Source organism: Syngnathus typhle, linkage group LG14 (genome assembly GCF_033458585.1).
Source record: "Syngnathus typhle isolate RoL2023-S1 ecotype Sweden linkage group LG14, RoL_Styp_1.0, whole genome shotgun sequence".
Taxonomy (NCBI): Eukaryota; Metazoa; Chordata; class Actinopteri; order Syngnathiformes; family Syngnathidae; genus Syngnathus; species Syngnathus typhle.
The window spans coordinates 1,407,735-1,431,423 of NC_083751.1; the positions used below are offsets into that span (position 1 = coordinate 1,407,735).

Consider the following 23,689-nt stretch of genomic DNA (forward strand, 5'->3'; position numbering starts at 1 on the left):
GGCAACATTGGAGACGCGCGAAGATTAGCACAAGCTGGAATTAACGCGCTAAAAATAGCTTTAAAGAAAAAAAATCAATGAGGTGGGGGGGAAAGAAAAAATCATTAAGCCTGAAAAAGAATAAATAATCAACAACTTGGGGATCTGCAGATGTTTGTGTGTTTGCCTCAAGTCAAATTGATCATTAGAGCTTTTATTTGAGTTTCTTATGTGGGCAAGGCAATTATCCTTAATTCTGCAATTACAAAACTTTGAATAAATTGACTCCCTTGGCAATTACAGCAATAATGTTGCTTGCATAGACAAGGAAAACACCCAGGGTCTATTTTTAGTGCTGTTTTTTTTTTTTGGCAAGAAAAATCCACAGTTACTCTGGGGCATATGGATGAACATCCTCCTTTAAAGTCTATTCAATAGTTATGGAGAAAAATAAAACAACCATCCTTCTGGAAAGAAATCAATAAGGCCCATGTTGAAGGACGGGATGTAAAATCCAACGGTGACCGGATCTGCGATGAGCAAAGTTTATTGAGCCGAGAAAGGAACACGGGGAGGCCTGGCCCGGCCCGGCCGAGTTCTCATCAATAGAAACAACTCTGCATTCATCCAACTGCTGCCTGTCTCAAACAATTGCTCCCACAAAGGTAAGATTGAAAAAAAAAAAAACAGGAATGACATACTTGGCTTCAATTTAAATAGCAAAAAAAGACAAATATCATAAAAAAAATATATTTTTGAAGAGTGTGGGACTGGCAGTTTTACCTGTGGCTGAAACACCGGCACGGCTGCTTGCTGTCCTTGCGGCTGCGTGTCCATATCCATGATGTCAAGGCCTTTGAATCCGTCTCCCGCCGTCTGAAGTGAAAAGCAAAAAAGAAATTCTGGAATTGAGACGAAACAACCGCCGGTTGATCAGTTCACAAGTGGGTGATTTCTCCCGACAGGAAATATCGAAATGTTTGCAGGGTCTCCGGAATGAAGCATCTAACAGTGCGGCGGCGGGTGTTTGGCTTGGGTGTCACGCGTGTGAATGTGACACTCCCTGTGTGAAGCCCTCTCACATTGCACCCTGCAGAGCAAAGTCATGCACCAGTGTTGTGGAAGCGGAGATAATGACACAACATGGCTACATCAACTTGGCTTTCCTCCAAGCATCCTTTCATGGGAATTACCAACATTTAAGCATTTTTTTTTCTCCTTCTCCCCCAAAGAGGTCACACGGAGGAGAGTGCGCATGCCACGCTGCTGCATAATTGCACGTTCTGGCGTGCAACCTCGGCGGATATTTTTTTTTCAAAAAATGGCCATCTTGAGGGACTAACCATTATTTCATAGATGCACATAAAAAGTTAGCTAAATGAAATGCGAGTGAGCTTTGATAAAAGTAAGCAAAGACGCAGTTCATGATTCCAGTGTGGCCCCGGACCTATCAGCAGTAATTAGTAATTATTCACATGGAATTCATTTATTAATATGGTCTGCCTATTTAAAAATATTATGCGATTAAATGATAATTTTATATCATTTAACGTTACAAAAAATAGTCTTAGAATTTAGAATTACATAAAAAAATTCCCATATCATTTTAAAATGTTAAAAATTTAATTGATACGTCCATAAATTATTTTTAGTTGCGTTACGTCAATATAAATAAAAATAAAAAAATCAGTTTTCTGTATAAAGCGGGTTGCGCAATTGCTCATCCAAGTGGCCTTGCTGCTTCCAATTGGACTCTTCACACTTCCGATGTGTGCTTTGCCAGATTGAAGCTGGCACCATTCCTCGGCTCTTCAAAGCTTTTGTGTTCCTTTGTGTCAAAATAACCAGAGGGGATTTGAGCTTCACGTCCCACAATAAGTAGATCAATTAAGTCTGTCATGTTGGATTAGGACAGTGACCCAAACAGCCCAATTCATTAAGAAAGTTCAGAAGGGGGGGGGGGGGGAGTCGTGTGCAGCTTGTCTAAAGGTAAAAATTCAACAATAATCCAAAGCATGGTTCCTCTCATTTGGAGCAACAGCCAAAGCATGAGAAAATGTCATGTGGGGAAAAAAAAAAAAAAAAAAAAAAAGCTCAAATCGACATGAGGTCGCAGGCCCTGGTTGAGACCACTGAAAGAAAAATTTGGGATTGGGAAACCGGCAATAAATGAGCGAAAAAATATAGATGGAAGGAAAATGTTTGTTAAAAGCCTTGGAAACATTTTGCAACCTTGACCGAAGCCTTCGCAGAAGAGTGGAGACCGTGTTAGCCGTAAACGTCGGTGGTTTGCGGGACTGCGTACCACAGAAGTTGGCACTGGCATTACCTCGTCTTTCATCCTCACTTCCTCCCTTCTGTATAATTCATTTTAAAACAGGGGGAGAGGGGAAAAAAAAACCAGAGAGGCGGTCAATTATGAAAAAAAAAAAAAAAAAGCGAACCGAGGCGAACTGGAAGAAGGCTACGGATGAAACGAGGATCAGCAAGTTCCTTGAAATATAGGAGAGTGCTAAATCAGCTCTCCACGCAAGGACATGAAAATCCAAACAGAAAGCCAAGAGAGAAGGAAGGACAAGTAATGGGGGATGAGGAGCGGCCTCGCCTTGCATAGTTAAAGAAGGAGAGCGCAAACCATATCAAGTGACACTATTCGGCCCCGGCCCGGCCCAGCTTTAGGATGTAAAGGAATCAAAGGCACCTTTGAGGAGCCCTGGAAGAGTGCTGTCCATGATTACAAGAAGTGGAGGAACCTTTGAGTTTGTCTTCATGAAAGCCAACCCCAGGCAGGCCTCCAATGAATCCGCTGCCTGACAAACACTGATGATACAGAAGAAAAAAAAGAAGCCATCCGCTAATGATGGAGGGGTCCGGATACTACAAAAGCGCCGTACTCTCCAATTCATTTTAATCACGAGGCAAAATCATTAGCCCAAATGTGCGAGCGAGCCAGCCAGCGAGCTCATCTGCATCGGCCCATTAAATGAGAGTAGGGGAACACCAATTACACCTCAGCGTGGCGGCCATTTTAAGTCTTTGAGGAAGCCCGAGCGAGACTCGGCAGCGGAATAGAAAATGAAGAGGAAACTTTGTTTCTTCATCCATAACAAAAGAAAATAGGACCAAATCGGAGAAATTCACTTTGCAGAGCCAGCTAAACACACTTCACACGCCGCTTCCAGAAGGTCTTCCAAAAATCCCGCCAAGTAAGCAAGAAAAGATCAGGGAGCTGATTACAGTTTTTTATTTTTTCAGCTCGGGCGATCAAACATACGAAGGAAACAGCAACACTGACATTAAACAGATGAAATTATTCAAAGTTGGACGATATGAATTAATAGCTCGGTCGCTTTTATGCCGGATTTGTTTGCATAACTCAGACCTTCGCTCCATCGCTGTCGGGAGCAGCGCGGCAAATTGAAGAAAGAAAAGCACCGAGGTCCTTCGGGAGACTCCAAGGCCAGAGATCCATAATGCTGCTTGCCACCTACTATTTATATGCCTCCTTTACATTTTTCACTTGCAGAATTTTATAGGCTAATGATTATTTTACGGGCGAAACAAACAGCACAGCACAAAACAGCCCGGGCTTCATGTGAGGCCTGAATTGATTTATTTCTCAAGCGTCCAAATAAAAGTAGCACAACTCTCATCCCTTAGCGTGTGTATATTTCACTAAGCGCATACTCAAAGATTGGACCAGATACTCCACCGCCATGGGCGCACCTGCACTTTTGTATTGGCTTCAGGATTTCTGTCATTATTTTAAAAAAAGAAACTGAAGGACATGCAGGTGTCAGGCTCTCCTTTCACCTTGCATGTGGTGGATACGAGCTGGCACGTGGCTGAGCTCCCAAGCCACCTTCTCCGCTTAAGTGTGCTGCCCACTCGCGTGCTGAGGAGCTCTTTGTGGCCCGTCTATCAATTCAGCAGGTGCCTCGCAGTGAAAAGCCGGAGTCGGCGTCGTTCCCGCTAAGTAGCGTTTGATGTGCTCCGAGGAGGATGCTAATCAGCTAAAACAGTATATTCACGCTTGAAAAAGATCAACTCCGATCTCAATGATAAAGGAAATGTGACCAAAGAAGGATGAATCGGGCCCGGCGGTACAATGGCCCTTTTCTTAGGTGACGTCTATTCACGCTGTCAATCAATGAAAATAAACAAGGTCTGACAACAGTTTGAAAAGTGAATAAAAAACAGATAAGTGTGGATAAACACAGCCGAGTTTACGTTGCCTAATGATCCGGTATGAAAAGGAGTGAAAAAGCTCATTTCGGAGAGGAAAGATTTACTCTAAATTGGACGAAATTCAAATGGATAGCTATGCCATAAATGGGCTGCTTGGGTTCTATTCCCTTAGTTTGGATTAAGTGATTTACCGTAGTTTTCGGACTATAAGTCGCGACTTATACTCAGGAGCGACTTATATACATATATGTTTTTCACTTTTTTGGGCATTTTATGGCTGGTGCGACTTATAGTCCGAAAATTACGGTATATCAATTGTTACACAAGGGAAAAAAAAAAAATCTAACTAAATACCCATCTGTGCTGTTTTTATGAATATACAGTTATATTTCCTCTGAAATGATTGCAGGTTCTCAACCACAAGAAATAAAAACAAACCCCCCGCATCCCAATATAGTACTTCCTCAAGTCTTAAGGAAGCCTACCTCTAATTTTCAGAAAAAGTATACGTCTCTACTCACATCTGCACAAATATCCCAGAGCGGGACATTGGGCTGCCTGTATTAGTGCCGAGAGGCAACAACTCATCGTATTCACAATGCAAAGCAGAACAGAGCAGAATTTGCAGGGCTCCGGGACCAATAAAGGCTTTGTTTGTTAAGCCATGTCACTGGATGACCACCAAATTAGCTTAATCACCTCTGGCACCAAGATATTCAATGTGACATTCTGTACCACGGGGCTGCCAGAGAGCGAGAGGGACAACACGGGAATACATTTGCAAACAAATGAAAATGGCCGACGTTTGTGGGGTTCTTGTGGCGCAATTTCGACATTTAAGGGTGGAATTTAAAACTTAATTTGGTGTGATTATTTTGCAAAGTTGTGCATTTCCTTTCATTTCTCGGGCGCACGTCTTTCATTGCCCGAGTGCAACAGGCAGCGTTTATGTGCACGCGAGTGTGTCTGTGCAAAAAGCAGACGATCAGAGAATAACACTAGCCCTAAGGGGGTCGCATTTTTCTTCGTTCTCACCCGCCTCCACTCTGTACTTTGTCGCTGCAGGGATTTCCATTTTCGGATCAGGAAAGATGGCAGACCCGTACCACCATTCTTCACTGTGAGCTTCGAAAAAATCTTAAACTAGTCACTAAAAGAAACTTTCTTGCAAATAGTCACTCATTTGAAATTCGATGCAATGAACATGTCCTCATTTATATTGCCAAAACAAATCGTAGGGTTCAAAACGTGTGGAAAAAGTAGCGGCTCGTAGTCCGGAAATTACGGTACTGTTTTAAAAGTACTGAGCAATCATTTTTACACACCGTAAGTTTTTGTTTGAAGAGAAATTAAGATTCTTTTTTTTAAATTGATGCAAATCTAAGCAGTCCTGTTAGAAAAGGATGCAAATGTTATAAAAGTGCAATTAAGTTTATTTATTTAAAAGATTTCTATTAATTAATAGCAGTTGTACGTGAAACTGAATTAACCCCAGTCTGCTTAGAAACATAAAATACAAAGATATCACAACATAGCATGGAAAAACATAGCACCCTTAAAAAATAAACAATCCGATTTTGAATTTGCACCTAGCTTTCAAAACTAGCATCTCCTCGACATTATTAAAATGCATGTGAACCGTCTGGGTCGGGTTCCAGGTCAAGGTCCGTTTCGGCAATACTGGAAAGTGCTCACAATTGATTTTTTTTTTTCCCACCGAACTTCTCATCTCAGCCGCCAGTAAAGCTCGCTAGCATGGACAAATAATTGTCGACAAATTTCCAATAGAGCTGCGGAGAAAAGAAAGCTCCAAAACAACACAGGATGAAAGCGGCAGAAGCAAAGACCCTGCCTCCTTCAGACATGATCATATTAATATTAATGAAACTTCCCGCCCCCATTCTTCCCTTCAGTTGATTTGAACATGAAAAAGGTAAAAAGCGAAAATTCCAGCAGTTGCGTATCACAGTTTGACCCCGCGGCCACGCAGCAGACGCCGACCACGACAGACTTGGCTTTTCAAAGCAAGGCAGGAGCTGCTTTCATCCTGCCTGGTGCTTTTTCCTTCCAGTGTCACACCACCACCACCACCAGCCCATGCCATCTGCCTCCTTCTCCAATCGCAATTTGTGCGTGTTGTTTCCCGATCGAGGCCCGGCCGGCATCACGCCATGCTGACTGCTGTTTACAAGCCAGCCCCTCGCTGCGCCATGTTAAATATTCACCGTTAAAGCGTCAAGTCGGAACCCAGCCAGGCATTGACTTTCGGGTAGCTGCTGATTCGCCAAACCAAAAAGTATTGCTTGGGAATCTATTCAGCAAGTAGCACTTCATTAAAGTCATTTTCCTCTCTTGCACTTTCTTTATCCTAAACACACACACACACACACACACAGAGTGTTTTCACCTCTGCTCTACATGTGAGCACGCCGCTGCCGCCGCCCCACGCCTGCCTTCAGATGTAAAATATTTTTATTCTGTGCCCCGATAGCACACGGGCAAAGGTCTCTCATCGTTGGCTTGGCAGGACTTCTGACAGACAGCCGGCAGCGCCATACATGCCGAACCCCCTGCTGCTGCAGCTTCCTGCTGCTCAGAGGGAGTCGGGCTGGCTGGGCTGGGCTGGGCTGCCTCCCATTGACTAAGGGCCAGGCCGGCCAGGGAGGAGGAGAAGGAGGACGAGTGGTGGCCACGGGTAGCCCGGACCCCCCGAGGAGAGGAGGGCTGAGACTGGGCAGGACAGGCAACGGCGTCAAACAACTACGTGGGAAAAGAAAGCAGAAGAGATCAAGAGCGAGAGATGCCCAAATCCAATTTCAATGAACTTCCCCAACCTGCATCACAGCAGATGAAGTCGTTCGGTGCCATTGACCGTCATAGACGTCAAAGATATTAACCGGGTTGGTAGTGAAGGAGCTGTGCTGAGAGATCATCTGTGGATTTTATGAACCGTTCCACACCGATTGATCACAATGCCGATCACAGCGTCAAAACAATTAATGGGAACTTTCATGCCGATGTGGCGTTTTATAGCAACTCAACAAAAACGATTTGTCCCCTGCTTCAAGCTGACAAACAAAAGCTGCAAAAAAAAAACAATTTGAATTGTGCACCAGGCTTGCACGAGCTATTAGTTGGAAATCGGAAGACGCTACCTTGGAAGTGGACTATTTCCAAGAAGTTCCGCCTTGGCAGCAACCGCTTCCAAAAAAGGACTCTTGCATATATGCTTGAAATATTTTGCCAAAACAATCAAAAAGTTAGCTGTCCCAATCACATCATCTACATTGCTCAAGCAGTTTGAAATAGCCAGATAGGCTGAAAAACGCCCGTAGCCCCCCCAAAAAAAAATCCCTCACCCTCCCTCTGCCTCAATCTGAGTGCAAACTCATACTGCTTTGGTCTCGTCTCCCGACAAATGCATACTGTCATCGCCACTGATGTGGCGTTTACAGTGGCACCCAGCATCTTGTAATCATTCGCTGAAAGTGGATTTGTATCCTCGGGGGACTGGTCGTTTTTTTTTTTTTTTTTTGCTTGGGGATCATCAAAAGCGATGGAGAGGAGAGGAGACAATTGGAGAGTGATCTAAAATAAAAAGTGATGATACGGCGTGATAGCCCAGCGCAGTTGAAATCGTGCCAACTTGGCTCTGGCAATACACAGCCCAGCAGCAATTCTCCTGACCGGAAGGAAGCAAAATTAGCATGAACCACGTGACGCCAGGTAAAAGAAACCATCCCCGCTGTGTGTCACCAGGCAATAGGAATATAAAAAAAAGAAGAAAATGCATAGAGCATATTTCACGGCCATGACATTAAATGAGCCAGCAGCACTAAAACGGCTTCAAACAATGTGCATCACCCCAGTGAGCCAAGGCAACGCTTCCACAATGGTGTTAAAAACGTTCAAGAAACAAGAAGCTGCAAGGCATCGTCTAATTTGAACGCTTGGAACATCCTTGACCCTCCGTACTGAAGAAGAAAAATCGAGAAGCAGAAATATCGATGAAGAAGGCCGTTGCAATGCTGTACTCATTGCCAAAGACCTTCCTCTCAACTCTCACCAAGCAGAGCTGGAAAAGAAAGAGTGTTTTAAACGCTTCTCGGGAAAAAGGCAGCAACCACACATTTAAATATTTCATTTGAAACTTTCAAAAAAAAAAAGAAATTGCCAAGTTGGAACAAAAAGCTTGCCAGCATGAGTTGTGTACAATCTCTGGCTGGCCGTGGTCTTTGACATCATCCAAGAGACTGTGTTACATGGAGCTCCAAATGGCCTAAGGACACAGCTTTGCGAAGAAAGGAAGGAAGAAAGCCAATATTTTTGTTTTTGTTGTATATTAAAAAAAAAAAAAGAGAGACCCATGGGCAAAAAATGAGTTAAAGTGGTCAGATGACAAATGTCTGGTCTTATCTGATCCTCGATACAGTAGAGTGGCCGGCCGGCCGGCCGACCTGCTCCGGGGCTAAAATAGGAACATCTGACGGGAATGGGTGAATTCCATGACACTAAATCACTGCTCTGGGTCAGGCGTGCGGATTTCTCCACTCCGATGAGTGGAAATTCTGGTCTAACCCAAAACTGTAAAAAAAAAAAAAAAAACTGAGCTGAGACTACAAATGTATGGTTTTGTCAAATATGGAAGATAAAGTAAAAAAAAAAAACACTGACCTTGTCATTATCATGGGGGAAAAATGTGAGTCAGCATCTCCGCCAACACTCAAAATTTGACCTTATCTTAATTTCATTTTTGGCTAGTGTTTCTTATGTAAATGTCCCCCGCCTACTCTGATTCACCTTAATTAATAATCACTCCTGAGCTTTTTGTCCAGCAGCCATGACAAACATTTGGCAACCATTGTCGTTCATCCGGTTCACGTCAACACTCCTTGACAGTCAACTTGGCCGACCGTGTTCACGACGACGCTGGGAGACTCGAGCTTGTTCACAGCCTGTGACGATGATCGGATGTGGCAACAGAGAAGTGAGTAATTATTAGGTCAACAAGGTATGTCAGTTCCCACTCACCCCGGCTGAATCATCCCCCCTCGAGCATTGCCAAATGTATAAATGCTAAAACATTTTGGGAAGAACAGAAACACGAATATCATTTTCAAGCATCTGACAGTTTTGCAGCAGCCATTTGTCAACAACAAATGAAATAGTGCAAATGTATAAAACCACAGCATTCAGCGTACACTTAAACATCTGCACCGACAAGTCTCACAGGCCTCTTTTGTCCTTTCCCGCTCAACGAAGACGCAGGATGTGCTGCCAGAACATGGCTCAAAGGAGAAAAAGCCACACGGATTGTGATCTGACGATCCTTATTCATCTTGCATGGCCACAAAGCGGATATCCAATCTATAACCATCTATTAAAAAGGCCACAAATCTAACTTGGTGGGGAAAATGCACGGCGCTGTCCACATAGCCTATGATTGGCTGGTATGTCCCCTTCCTTTTCTCGGATGGGACGGGGTCCAGTTTACCCGCGTCATTTAAATAAAAAAAAATAGAAAAAGAATGGTAGGATAGACAAATGAATATCGCATAAAAAAAAAATAAACATTTGCATGTTGTAACAATGCTTTTTTTTATTTGAGCCGCTTCTGTCAAATGATGTGAAGGTTTATTCGATGTAAAATGTGAAATTTATAATCCACAAACATTAATCAGAACACAGTTTCGACGAGTTGGGTTGCAGAGAACATATTATTATTTAAAAAATGGGAGTTGACTTCCCCTTTAATATTTGGGAACTTCTACTCCCAGCATTGGAAACATCTGTCTGATCACGCTGGTTTCATATAAATCAATTCATCAATGATATTATCAATAGACCATACAATTACACACATACACTTAATGATTTTTTTTTACTGATCACTGAAAGGGTAAGCAGCTCTGTAAACAGAAGTTTATCTGAATGACAGCTGCAATTGCATGATTTACTTGTTGCAGAAGCGAATCGTCCTTAATGCATGATGGAAAGTCAACGAACGAACGACACGTCTTAAAAGGGCCTTCAAACTAGATAGGTTGGCTGAGTAATTGGAGCTCACTCCAGTCCACAGCTTACGCGTTACATCATTTGGAATCTGTAGCATGGCTTTCCTAAGCAGCCGCTTTATGTATTTATCTCTGTCAGTCGCCTCCAAACACGTTTGAACGGGAGCACGTTGCATCGCACTCAAGTCAGCTGAATGCAGTGAAAGTTAGCCTTGTGCTATGCTAGCCTCAGGCTAAGCTAGTTGACCAACTTCGCTCAAAGTTTTTTTTTTCACCCCGATGTGAAGCCTGCGTATTAAACATGGACTGTGTCAGCAGCGGCGGACCTCGAACAACTGGGTAGTCCCGGTTCTGTCCGAATGATAAAAAGTTGACAAGGAGCTTCATTAGCCGCTCCTGAGTAGTTTTGCTAAGTTGACGGTCAGCTGTGTGAGGACTTACCAGGAAGTGGGACTCTGTTGCTAAGCTATTCCTTCTTCACACTCCAGCGATTGTTACGGCGCTCGTCTTTTTTGCGACTTTCCCTTTCCTGTCCAAGGGCACGTGAAGAAAAAAAAAGAGAGAGAAAAACTCGCCTGGTTCTCTGTTGCGTTGCTGAAAAAAAGTTTTTGCAGTTTCTTTTTTTGGAGACTGCAGCGGGGACGGGAGAGAAAGTTGCGCCGCTGCTGCGTCAGTGAAGTGAGGTTGTTGCGAAAGTAGTTCGTCCGCTAGGCCCCCCCAAGAGCCTCCACGCCACGCCACGCTCCGCTCCGCTCCTGACCCGCGTGCCACCAATGTAAACAAGGCAAGATTCTCGGAGAGCTGTCAAATACCGCGAGACTCCGCACAGACGCTCCAAGTCTCCCGCATGGCCCTTGCATGCTTTCACTCATCACTTAACCTTCTGGTTTTCTTTTTTTTTTTGCGCTCTAATGCATTGAAAAAATATCATTAAAAATAATTTTGTATTTGGGATATTCTTTGCGAAAAAAATCATGCAAACCTGCCCAAAATAACGTGTCAAATTTCCTTTATCCACTCACGTTTTTACACACTCCCCCAAACGCATCATGAGGAAAATCATAAGGACGTATTGACATAAAAAAAAAAATGGAATTGCAGACTGCCATGTGGAATTGATCATCTTAACACGACTGTGATAAAAGCTCCCTGTGCTCATTCCATTCATACTGACAAATTCCAAACACTCCACCAGAAACGCATCTTACCATCCGCATTGTTAATAATCAACAAGTTAGGTGGGATGCTGGGGTTTTTTTTTCTTCTCCATACTTCAATCGTCTTTTTTGTTAACCTCACTGCAAATATGGAGAAGGGAGAGATGCCAGCAGTGTACAGCAAGCATGCGCCCCCCTCCCTGCCTTCCCTTCCCTTCCCTTCCCTTCTTCTTCTTCAACAACGGTTGAAGATTAAAAGAAACGTCTCGCAGATATCTGTCAATTCGCTCTGTGAATAATGCTGTGTGGAATTTAATGGCACAAGTTATATTGGGTTTCCACAACACCCACATTTTCTCTCGATAAGATCAATGGCGCTCAGTGACAGATAGGGACGCTCTTTTGTATCTTCAAATTTCACCTTTCTGAGGGAATAATTAGACGGATGGATGAGAAGTAACTGCACCCAGAGATCTTCTGGTTCAACACGCGTGCTTCCCTCCACGTTTGTTTGGTGGGAAAGTGTTTAATAATGGTGGGGAATTTCCATTGTTTTAAAAAAGTGCCTGTCTGCCTGATGTTCTCCTTTGAACCAATAGAAAACTTTTTGCGTTCTTTTAGTTGATATTGTTTATTTAACAGAAAGGAGTTCCTTTGGATTAGGGAATGGGTTTTTTTCACCCCCTTCCAACTTTTGTGCAGGTAAGCGGCTTGCACAAGGTTCTTCCCGCAGGGTATATGGAGGCGGTTCAAGTGGTGAATTAAAGGAGCCACTTGTACTGTAAATGTGACATCATGATTTAGATGCAATACTTTTGACGCCAACTCTTGCTCATTCTTTGGCCAGTCTGTGCATGAAATTACAAACAGTCTGCAAAATGGTGTCCTCATGTGCACTGATACATTCGCGTGACATTAAAGATGATTAGTTGTGCAACAGGAATGCCCATTTTACTTCACTGGATTAGTAAATACCGTTTTTTTTTGTGTATAATGCGGCCCCATGTATAATACGCACCCTAAGAATGGCATGTTGATGCTGGAAAAAAGCCTGTACCCATGTATAATACGCACCCAATTTTTATGATTTTTTTTTAATTATTTTTTTATTTTATCTTTTAAGTCCCAATGATCGTCACACACGCAGGGAGGCAATAGGTCCCATTTTTATAGTCTTTGGTATGGTCTTAACTAGGCTGGATGTAATTTCTTTTGTTGGCGTTGATTTCTCCGACTGCCCGTAAAGGCACCACCGCGATCATGATGTCTGTTTGGTTTCTGTTCCTGTCTTTGGTAATGTCACCCTGTCTTTTTGGTCCACGTCTTTGTCGGTCAGTCCTGTTGTTGGTTTTGTTGTACCATGATTTTCTTAAAAAAAAAAAAAGATTTTAGGACAATAAATTAGTTAAATTTCGCGCATTATACACGGAAAAAAACGGTATTTACCAGCAATTATATATTTTTCAGTACTACTCATTTTCTATTTTTCTTTTAACAATAATTGCTCATATTTCCTTTGTTTTGGCAATTTTGGGTGGAGGAAGGCCTTGTTTTTCATTGAAAATAATTGATTGAATTGATATTGGAGGTTGATCTGTGTTTTGGGGCGGTCCGTTGGATGGACGGACCGACAGACAGAGGTAGAGAGATAGATGGACAGTTGCTGTTTCCCCCTGATGTCTCCCTTTGTGTTGCGGACTGGGGCTCAGGGGTGAGGCGTGACGACGAGGCGGCGGAGACAGAAGCTGCAGTTGGAGGCGCTGTGATCAGGTGCAGACTTGGAGGAGAAAGGAGCTGCGAGCATCCTGAAGGAAGCTTTAGCGGGAACTGAGAGGTTACACTGGAGCGCTACAAAGCTGACCTGTCACGCGCTGACACACACACAGCGGCTTCCCCTTCATGTGCACAACCTGCAGGAGAGAAATGTTGATTCCGTTTTCACGTCGGAGGCAGGCAGCCCGCGTTTCCGTATGATTGGCTAATTAATGTGGTTTTGTCTTCAAAGCGTTGCCTTGATCGAGGCATTTTCAAGGTTGCCTCGATGTGAAGCGGCGCGTGATGAATCGGTTTAAATATAGAATAACAGAAAAATGGACGATTTACGGCGTGCAGAGAGCCATGTGCAAATGAGGCAATGGCTAGCGAGAGAGAGTTGCTAATAATGCGAAGGACAGAACTAGCATATTGTTTCTGGCATCATCACTCATCAAATCTGCTTTGTGTGCGTTTGTCAATGTTGTCTTTATCTTGGTCCAATAAAACCTTCCACCTGTTCTGCTTCAGCCAGCAGGCAGGCCTCAATATCATACCACACACACACACACACACACACATCCCGACTTCACATGGTCACCCCTCTGACGTGCGCGTGTCGGTGCGCACTCGTGTCAGCGTGAGGTGTGTGAGGTGAGGTTAAATAGACGCTTAGCAATGAGAGAAAGCAAGTGAGGCAGAACTGCCATGATATCACACACACACACACACACGTCTCTATGACAATACAACAACAACACTATCAGAGCAACATGTAAAGTGCTCGTGACCTCAGTCATCATTGCACACTTGTCACTGTGCCGCTGTCATTTGGGGTCATGTACCGTGTGACCGTGTGTGTACGTTTGATTTAAAGCCCCGCCCCCTCCCGCTTTTTTGCGGGTTTTGCCTGACTGCAGAAACAAGCTGGAGTCAGGACAAAGAAATGGACTTTCCTCTTTGGACACGCTCAAATGTTTCGCACGTTGTTGGAATTCTGTTTATTGGTCCCCATGTGAGTCAAGAATTTTGCGTGTACTAAACAGAACAGGATTTTTTTTTTCAGGATTTATTTCGCCGCGAACAATCACACACTGACTCAACGGAAATAATATACATCTCAAGGATACAGTTAACAGTAAGGTGCATGCAAAATGAGAATCTCTTCTGGTGCCATTCCCTTCGGCGCAGACATCCGGATGGCAAAGCTCCAGCTCCAGCTCGTCACATTTGACGGCCATCCTCCTCCTCCTCCTCCTGCTGCTGCTGCCCACTTTCAAGGAGGCCGGCGTGTGCTTGCAAAAAAAGGACCCTTGTGGCAACAGAAAAAACTTGGAGATACTGTCGAAGGAAGGTTCTTGGACCAGTGGGGGCAGCAAGTGTGTAGTCGAGATATATACTTGTGTGTGTTTGTTTTGGCTATGTCACAATACATTTGATTGTCCTTCCAAGACAGACATTGAGTGTCATCTCTCTCCTTGCTTGATGGATTCAAACAAGACATTTTGGTGTGGCCAACAACATGTGCTGTGCACTTGCAAGTGAATATTTTGATCTCGAAAAGCTACATCATCATCTAATATTGTCTTTGTCTTCAATGGTGAGGAACTCCCATCAAAGTTTCCCCCTTCTGTTAATACTTTAGGGAATTTTCAAACGTCGGGATGTATGGCTGTAATGCCCCAAGATTTGTTCTCCCTGAAAGAAATGATAGAGTAAGAATATATTAACTACAGAGCAACCTGGCTTTACGGGGTCTGCATTGATTTTGACTTTAGGTTTTACACGCAAGTAAATTTGTAGCATTGTGTCGATTCAAATTCTACAGCCATGATCATGCATTAAAAAAAAAAGCAATTTTTTTTCTTTGACTGCAGGGTTTAGATGCAAATCTATGGGGCATTACGTCAAAAACATCATAAAAGAGGAAATAGAAATTAAAATGGAAGCAAAAATGAGGAACGACCCGTCTGTCAAGCGCAAAACGCTCTCCCGGCTGTTGACGTGACAAAAGGGGGAGAGGGGGAGAGGGAGGGAGGGGGGGGAGAACTGTTTTCAAGAAAGAACACAAAAATGGCAAGTGCAATGAAAAATAAAAAAGCCATTTAAAGCAAAGTATTGTTTTTTTTTATTCACACAAATTTAATAAGATATATAACAACCGTTTGGTCCATAAATATTTAAGGGGGGGGGTGGGGGGGGGGGGGGGGGAATAGTTTCTATACACCATCTTTATCAAGAAACAGGGAAACATGGACAATCTTGATAGAACACTTACTGTACTCAACTATTAACACGAAGATCAATATATAAGGTTCTTGGAACTATATCTGAAAGAGTGCACAAATGCTTTCTATGACATCGCTGCCCCCTCCCTCCCTTCTCTTTTTTTGTCAAAAACAGGATATACACCATAAAAAGATCTTTGAAAATAAGATGCAAAACAGTACAAAACTAGTGAGGCGTCCGAAGGGTGTGAATCAGTTAACAAAGAACACACAGAATCCTGAATTTCACAACCTTTTTTTCTCCCTCGCGTAAGGCACGTAGAGTAGAACTGAGTTAGGCATCTACTTCCGCGAGTAGACTCGGAGTACCGCTTTTTTGTTCCACAAAAGAACAAACTAGGAAATGGGTCTTCTGCTCCTCTCTTTACGACCTTTCAGCCAGAAGAAACATGCATGTTTCTTTTTTTTTTTTTTTTGGTCTGATCAGTGGCAATATTAGGAGAAAACTTTTTTTTTTTCACCTGCGCCGAACTTCAACTAGTTGAGGTCTTTTTATTTTTTTCAATGTCAGCTCTACAAATCCAGTCAATTGTTATACTACGCTCCCTTTTCCGTTAAAAAAAAAAAAAAAAACATCACCCTGAGCAACATGATAAAACAATAATGCACTTTTTACGGGGGGGGGGGGGCTTTTGTGCAATTGACTCAATCTGCGGATGCTTTTACTGGATTCCATTTACTGCAATTCATCCAGCAGGCCAACATGACGTCATTCCATCGACCGCTCGAGCTAATTTTCGTCGTCGCAATTGCATTGTTGTTTACCGCTGTTTGAATCGATCCCGAAAATCGATTTGGGGTTTTTAATCATCAAGTCTGATTCAAGTGCCGTACAAATGGGAGACATTCAAAAAGAGAATTGAAAGAGTGTTTTTTTTTTTTTGTGGATTTGGAGCCATCTACAGAACATTCGACAAGTTTGCTTCCCAAAGGACAAACAAAAATACAAGTTTGGGAGGGCAAAATTCACCAATTCAGCATGAATTAAAAAGGGCTCAATTTGTCATCATTCAATACAAATGTACAAATGAAGAATTGTATTTTTTCCCCGCCCCCAATGATTTTCTGAAAGTCCCAAAGTCCGTCACTGCCATGAGGTTTCAAATGCTACACATTTGTTCATCGTGAAATAATTTGACGTGGCCACTGCTCTTCTTCTCTCTTCTCTGCTTGATTTAAAGGTCAATTTAAAAAAAACAACAAACAAAAAAAATGAATCAGAGGAAAAATAACAGTTAAAAAATAAACAGTCTGCTAGCTTAGAAAAGGTTCGTCAAGGTAGTTTGTGAAGGGCTCCCCGAATCGTGGCTGTCCAAACTAGAGGTGACGGAGGTCACTACAGTAATCGAGGGGTTTGTCAGGTCTGTTAGCGTGGCCGCGCTGGAGGGGGGGGTCAGGGCCCCACTGTCGGACGAGGGCGGAGGGAGTGAGGTGCCATCAGCCTTATCAACACCTCCATTCTCCTGTCGTAAAACGTTCCTTCTGAATTTGGCTCTCGCGTTTTGGAACCAAACCTGCAAACCAATGCCAGGGGTGGCTTTTTACTTTATGCGTTGATGTTACCGCAAGAAATACACAACTACAGCTCGACATGAATTGACAAAATATTTGGCGAGTCAGCGCCTGGTCCCAGCACAGCGCAGAAATGAAAAAGGGATGATCAACTTTTTGGGATGTGGACTCTTCTTTGCCATCAAACGCTAATTCTGCCTCCAAATTACAGCCAAAGCACCCATCTACTGGTAGCTACATCCATCATGGCTCAATGAAACAAACAAAAGAAAAAGAAAGGAGCGTGTGTGGCGGGAGGGGGGGGGTCATGGAGTACGGGGGTGGGAGCGGAAACACTCGTGGTCCGATCGTACGAGGAAGGCAAACGGATTGGTGCTTACCTGCAGAACTCTTTTGGTCAGGCCCGTCTTCTGGGCCAGCTGCTTGAGGTCCTTAGCGTCCGGGTTGTGGTTGATGGCAAAGTAGGATTTCATTGTCCGCAGCTGGTGGTGCTTGAAGGAGGTCCGCATGCGCTTGGTCTTCTGCGTCGGCGCGTAGGCCTGCTGGTCTCGGTCCAAGTGGTCCGCGTCGTTCTCGTTGCAGCCTGGGAGGCGTAGAGCGCAGCGCCACGTCAAGCGGGAGCCAAACACAGCAGTCGTCCATATGTTTGTGTGGTTTGCAAGAATCTTTTTTTTTTTTTTTTAATAAAAGTTCAACTCAAAAAGGGAATTGGATCGTGTACCACTTGGGTCCAGCTGTGCTCTTATTAATATAGATATATATATAGGTGTGTGTATTCCTACACACACACACACACACACACACACACACACACACACACACACACACTGATAAACTGAATTAAAAAGCTCATATTTTAGACAGACTACTTAAAACCCCATTCTAATATTCTAATATTTCTAATCCTAATTTAGATTAGAATTTCTAATATGGATCTCTCTCTAATATCTTTTTGAACATCATTTTGTCATCTATAAACATTGCTCATGTGATTCATGTGTAGTGATTGATGATTAATCATTTTTGTCTCCTCCTCACCACAAAAACGACCATGTTTGTCAATATAAAGCAGTTCATCTGATATTTCTTTTCCAAATGATGTCAAAGGATGTGTGTTTTGGGGGGGACGCTGCTCCGATGGACCTTTTTGAACACAACTACCGCTTGGCTGCATCCATTCAACGGGGCGAACTGCGAAACGCCCTTCAAAACAACAACATTGCATTATTGGGACAACAACTTGCCATATAAAGCAAACGTGGATGCACTGGAGAAGACCGAAGGTTACCTTGTTGTCCCCATGTATTACAACCCTTTTCTTTTATAGTTGTTTGAGACTCAAAAGAATCAAAAAAAAAAGATGACGTGCAAACATACTTGGCATAATGTGATGTTTCATGTCACCATGCCTCTGCCTGGCAACGTTTCACACTAATAAAAGCAAGCTTATTGGCATGTGGAACACATTGCGTATTGTTTTATAACAGTTATCCACTAGGGGGCTCTGTATCCAAAGAAGAGCGAACCGAATGGAATCACAATACTCAGTAGACTGACTCCACTCCGCGAGCTCGGCGTGTTCAAAACAAGCAAGGAAAGGCTCACTTGAGACAAATAACATCAAAACAAGCGCCGAATCGAATCCTATTTGGAGCTTTTAGATGTGCGAAGAGTGACGGAGATTAACATGAACATTTGGGGGCGACTACAATGGAAAGGCTGTCAAAGGTTTGTACACATTCAAACTGATTTGGTTCATTTTTAATCATCCCGTTTGATTCTTCATCGTTAGTAATCGCTTTTGATCATCATTTTAAAAACATTCACGCCGCATATAGGGAATAAAAATAGGAATATCGTTATTTGGAAATATACAAATATTTCAGCCTGATGGGGTTTAATGGAAGCATGCATGGTATTTTTGAAAATGCATCCCACCCTGTTCCATGAGAAAAAGCTCGAATTTGCATAAGGGAATAAAGGCAACGGATGGATGTTTGTGCGTATCGAGTTGACGCAGTGGCCCGAGAAGAGCTCGCGGCCTGGACCTGGCCGCAGAGCTGGAGGCCCAGCCGGGATTCCAATGTCGCTTCCAATTAACGGAGAACAATTAACGCGCAGATTACCCTTCTTCCTCCCCCCCGCCCCCGCCTCATTCATCGGGAGCACAATTCGGCCGCACAATGACTCGCTTATCAAGCGCGCACTAATTCGCGGAGAGACACGAAAAATTGGGACGCTCCAGGGTCCAGCGACTCGCAGCAGGGACAAGAGATTTTTTGTTTTGTTTTTATATCATTTTAAATCCTTTCCACTTACTGACAACCGAGAAAAACAGCGCAAATAGTCTATTTACATATCGAATTGTAATTATTTTTACCTAACAGTTTTTTTACACATTTCCATGTGACTGATGTGAAAATGAACGGATGACAGTAAATTAATTATGAGGTGACTAACGCCATCGTTTACCCTCAGGGCAGATGCATTTCATCCAGACATGCAACCCTTACATAAATTAACATTTAAACTAGTCATCTATTTCAGTGAATGCCAACCAGTGCGCTGGGAGAGATCATCAGGTGTGTTGCAGGTAATTTCAAAAATGATTTTATGACTATAAATAAATTGTCTTGAATAAAAAAAAATATCTCAAAGTTCAATTGGAGTGGTGTCCCCCAAAACACATCCTATCAATGACAGTGATGTATCGTGATGGGCAGAAGAATAAATTCTCTTCGACTTGATAGCAATGATACGTTTCATTTTTGTTTGGTTGAGTGCAGTGAGATTTTCCAAATGTCACATTTTGTCCAAATAATTGTTTATTCTCAACAAATAATGTCCTAACACATTTTTGTTTGTCAATCTATTTCAGTGAAGTATGCTAATTAAAATGCTTGACTTGACGAAAAAAAGTGAGGGTGCCCTAAGTTAAATTTTTGTTTTGCAAATTTTAATAATTTTTTCAGTGTTTTTTTTTTTAAAGAATCACGAATGTTATAACGTTTAGAAGCATTTTTTTTCTTACACGTGACAGAACATCAGTTCCTTGAAACGTTCAATTTTGCTGAATGGATCTCAAAATATTTCTTCCAAATCAATATTTCGCTATCTATGGAAGTGACAGGCAGAACTATCAACTGCTCTTGCAGAAGAAGCCAATTGACAATTCTTGTGACATTTTTGAGCTGATACTGCATGTACTTAGATTTATTTTTATGTCAAAATATGTTTTCACTCAACACAAGCTGCAAAACACTGAATGAATGAGTCCACTAGAGAGATTTTGGTCATGGTATATTTAGAAAAATCGGGAACAAGAAAACAAATAGGCAGGTATTTTTGGGAAGCTGTTTTTGCAATGAAATATTTTTTTTTCATATACGTGCCATGAGAATTACTCAAGTATGTTGCAGCAAACTGCAATTTGACTGAATTGATCCAAAACCTTGCCAGTGACGTATGCAGAATATTTAAATGCTCTTACTAGATGGCAATTAATTCATTAGTAAGGTCTTCCTGAAAAATATAGCGACACTCTCATGTCATTCTTGTGTGTGCGTGTGTGTGTGTGTGGGGGGGGGGGGGGTCTCACCTGTGTTGTAGCTCGGTAAGTCCAAACCCATGGCGGGGCTCTTCCTCTTCCTCGGCCGGCCCTTCTGCGCCGTGCCAGTGCCGTTGAAGTAGGGCAGGCCGAGGCCGCCGCCGCCCTTAGCGGCCAACTCTGCAAAGTTGAGCTGGGGGTGGTAGTCGGCTCCCTGCACCAAGCTCTCGAAGTGGAGGCGGCAGTAGACCAGGCTGTCCTTCATGCCGAAGTGGTCGCCCGTGGTGAGCGTCTTGTTGCACGAGGTGCACGTGAAGCAGCTCAGGTGGTAGACGGAGTCGCGCGCGCGCATCACCATCTCCGAGGCGGAAATGCCCAGGTGGCAGCGCGCGCACCTCTGCACCGAGAACCTTCTGGAACAGACGCATCGTCAAAAACACTCTCCCGGGATGCACAAACACGCACATGTATATTGACTTGTGCTGCCAAACAATATGTCACGTCCTAATAATCAAATGAGTCATAATTAGCTTGAAATTGCGGCAGGAACGTATTTTCCCCGAATTTGCATATGAGCAAAGATGGCAACACTTTTTAAAAAAAACATTCCCAATGTTTGACTAACGTTATGAATATTTTGTACTTTTTCTACATATTAAATAAATCCTCCCAAGTATCATCATTATGGCGAGCGCAAAAAAAAAAGATGGCGATTTAAAGAGACAGGCTATATATTTGCATTTAAATTGCTCATAATTTGCACTTTTAATTTCTTACTATATTACTATATGACAACCACTCATATATTTGTTTTCCCAGCCCATTTATTATTTTACAGAAAAATAAAAATGACTCTTTTCACGCCATTTTTTATACATTTACACATCATGAAGATTAAAAGCACATAGGCTCAACACATTCATGCTAAATAAAAAGCGGTGGTAAAATAAAAAGACCGATTTTCATCCCATTTGTCTTTTATCGTATGAGTCGTAATAAAGCCTGGATTTGCTATAATCCAATAATAATATAATCCAAGACGTCGTTCGTATCCACCTTACCTGTAGTAATCGTCTTTGCAGTAGATGCTGCCATCCTTGGCAAAACACGTTAGCTCCGACTCCAGCGCTAATTTACATTCACAGCATTTGAGACAACGCAGGTGCCACTGTTTGTCCACGGCCAGGAGGTAGTATCTGTCCGAGATCTTGCCCCCGCAGCCGGCGCACAGAGCGGGCTTCTCCGGGCTCATGGAGGGCATGGTCTGGGAACAAGCCATAGACCGTCAGAAAAACGAAACCTTTTTGCCATATTGGGAAGAATAGGACCATTTTTGTTTTGCTTTTTAATCATTGATATTTACGTGCATCGCCAAAGCAGACGAAAAATCTGCACATTTAATTCCAAAACAAATATATCTTGTTCAATATCAAAATCTGCCATGTTCTGCCCGATGTCATGTGCACACTATTTTTTCACGTCAGTTACTAATTCAATAGAAAAGCACATTGTGTTATTTATATTTATTTATATTTTTGCAAAACCAGTTATCTTGGGCTTGGTCATTTAAAAAAACTATAATGACTAATTGTGTCACGTAATTAAGGCAACTCCTACACGTAATGCTTAAACGTAAACGTTTGTTAAACATCCATATTTTGTCAGGGTAAGAAATTGAAATCGGTTATTATTTGACGACAAATATTCTGAGCTGGAAGAGCCGACTTGCATGCCGTCAAGCCCTTTTGGAAATGTTTTGATTGCACTTGAATTGAAAGGCCTGGCCTCACCGTCTCTCTACCGTTGATCTGCATGCTTTTGGCCAGGCGAGACTCCGACTTGGACCTTCTCTCCATCTCCTCCATGATCCCTTGGATGTGGTCCCCGGAGATCCCGTGGAAAAGCATGGCTCCCTGTCCTGGGCGCAACGTGCGAGCGGCTGCTTCTGCCTTGCAGCCCACCACGTCCATATACCGTGGAAGCCGACTGGTGTGGTACCGTGCCGGCTCGGCTCAGCGCATCCAAAATTCACAAAGTCAGATCACTTCCCTGCCCGCTGCGTGCAAAGGCAACTAAAGCACAGAAAAAGGAAAGGAAAAAAAAGGGGGAATAAACTACAACAGCAGCAGCGACACGGGTGGGACGACGAGAAGTTTTGGTAGTGAACCAGCTCTTTCCAGATTGTCTCATCCAGATTTAAAAAAAAATAGATATAAATAGTCCAAGGGGGTATAGGGAAGGAGGAGGGGGTGGCCGGTCAAAAAGAATGACACAAGCTTTAGGTTGTTTCTTTTTTCTCTCTTTTCTCCTGACTTTCAAAGTTCCCAGTCAGGGCTCCTTGGTATTTGGAGGTCAGATTGCAAGTGCCTGCATTTGAGCACCGTGTCCTATTTGTGAAGAGAGCAAAGCCTGCCCCGGTCTGAATCATTTGGTAGGAGGAGTTCTCTCTCTCTCTCTCTCTCTCTCTCTCTCTCTCTCTCTCTCTCTCTCTCTCTCTCTCTCTCTCTCTCTCTCTCTCTCTCTCCCCCCCCCCAACAAAGAAGTGCTTTTCTTGCCTTAAATCCTCCCTGTTTTCATTTTCTACATTTAAGTTGTTGACATCACTTTCAATCACCATGTTGTCGTCGTTGATCCTCCCTAATTATTGGCGTAAATTCAATTTAGCTATTCCATTAGACCCCCCCTGAGCTGCATTATCAGTATCATTGCTGTTGTTATTAATATCATCATCATTATCATAATCGTCGCAATAAAATAATGAATTAATATCATGGTCCAATCAAGTGTTTGTTTGCTTCAGCGTGTGCACGTGGGATAGTGGGCGGGGCCTGATTCTATTAAACAATTAAAAAGTAAGCACTGCTCTATCCCATGCGAATTATATTCCACACTAAATAGTTGAAATGTTTTACTGTTGAATTTTCTCACCTCGATTATCTGTTGTAATTGCATTGCATTCATTTCTCGGGAATTGGGCCATGCAGCAGCAGCAGAACCTTTGTTTACTTCCAATGAGACTTCATTACAGAAAAGGAGCTGAGTGACATTTTTCACGTTCGAACACACAGGGCGAGTGTGTTGTGTAGGGTAAGTGAAAAATAATGCGGTGGTAGTTAAACCCTTCGAAATTGGTTTAAAATTGAATTAAAATTGGACCGAAAATTGATCCAACTCTTTTTTGGAAATTTCGTTCATGAGATGATGCTATTAAATATAATATGTGACATCTTAAATGGGTGGGGGGTATAAATA

The 23,689-nt window shown here is 42.9% G+C and overlaps 2 protein-coding genes across 3 annotated transcripts in view; both read right to left on the reverse strand.

Annotated features, from left to right (window-relative positions):
* The window catches only part of nek7 (NIMA-related kinase 7), a 31,209-nt gene extending 20,240 nt beyond the window's left edge, over positions 1-10,969 (reverse strand). Inside the window, exons 1-2 of the mRNA XM_061296385.1 lie at positions 10,623-10,969; positions 763-855 (exon numbers count right to left, since the gene is read on the reverse strand). Of these exons, the coding sequence (XP_061152369.1) occupies positions 763-822 (60 nt within the window). The 5' untranslated portion in view covers positions 823-855; positions 10,623-10,969. The remainder of the gene's footprint in view (positions 1-762; positions 856-10,622) is intronic.
* Positions 10,970-13,980: 3,011 nt separating this feature from the next.
* Positions 13,981-22,801, reverse strand: lhx9 (LIM homeobox 9). Of its 2 annotated transcripts, none has more exons than XM_061296388.1 (5): positions 22,228-22,801; positions 21,499-21,701; positions 20,489-20,850; positions 17,271-17,473; positions 13,981-14,788 (listed from the first exon to the last, which is right to left on the reverse strand). In XM_061296388.1, exons 1-5 carry the CDS (start codon positions 22,405-22,407, stop codon positions 14,732-14,734), a joined length of 1,005 nt encoding a protein of 334 aa, XP_061152372.1. In that variant the 5' UTR covers positions 22,408-22,801; the 3' UTR covers positions 13,981-14,731. The 2 variants fall into 2 exon arrangements, with proteins under 2 accessions (XP_061152372.1, XP_061152371.1); XM_061296387.1 differs by lacking the exon at positions 13,981-14,788 and adding an exon at positions 15,775-16,892.
* Positions 22,802-23,689: the final 888 nt, after the last annotated feature.

Excerpts from the sequence above, each read along its gene's own strand:
- lhx9 (XM_061296387.1), bottom strand. The coding sequence starts at position 22,407 with ATGGACGTGGTGGGCTGCAAGGCAGAAGCAGCCGCTCGCACGTTGCGC. Across the intron at positions 21,702-22,227 it reads AGATCAACGGTAGAGAGACG|ACCATGCCCTCCATGAGCCC; the intron begins GTGAGGCCAGGC and ends GCTTGTTCCCAG. Across the intron at positions 17,474-20,488 it reads CTTACCGAGCTACAACACAG|GCTGCAACGAGAACGACGCG; the intron begins GTGAGACCCCCC and ends TACGCCTCCCAG.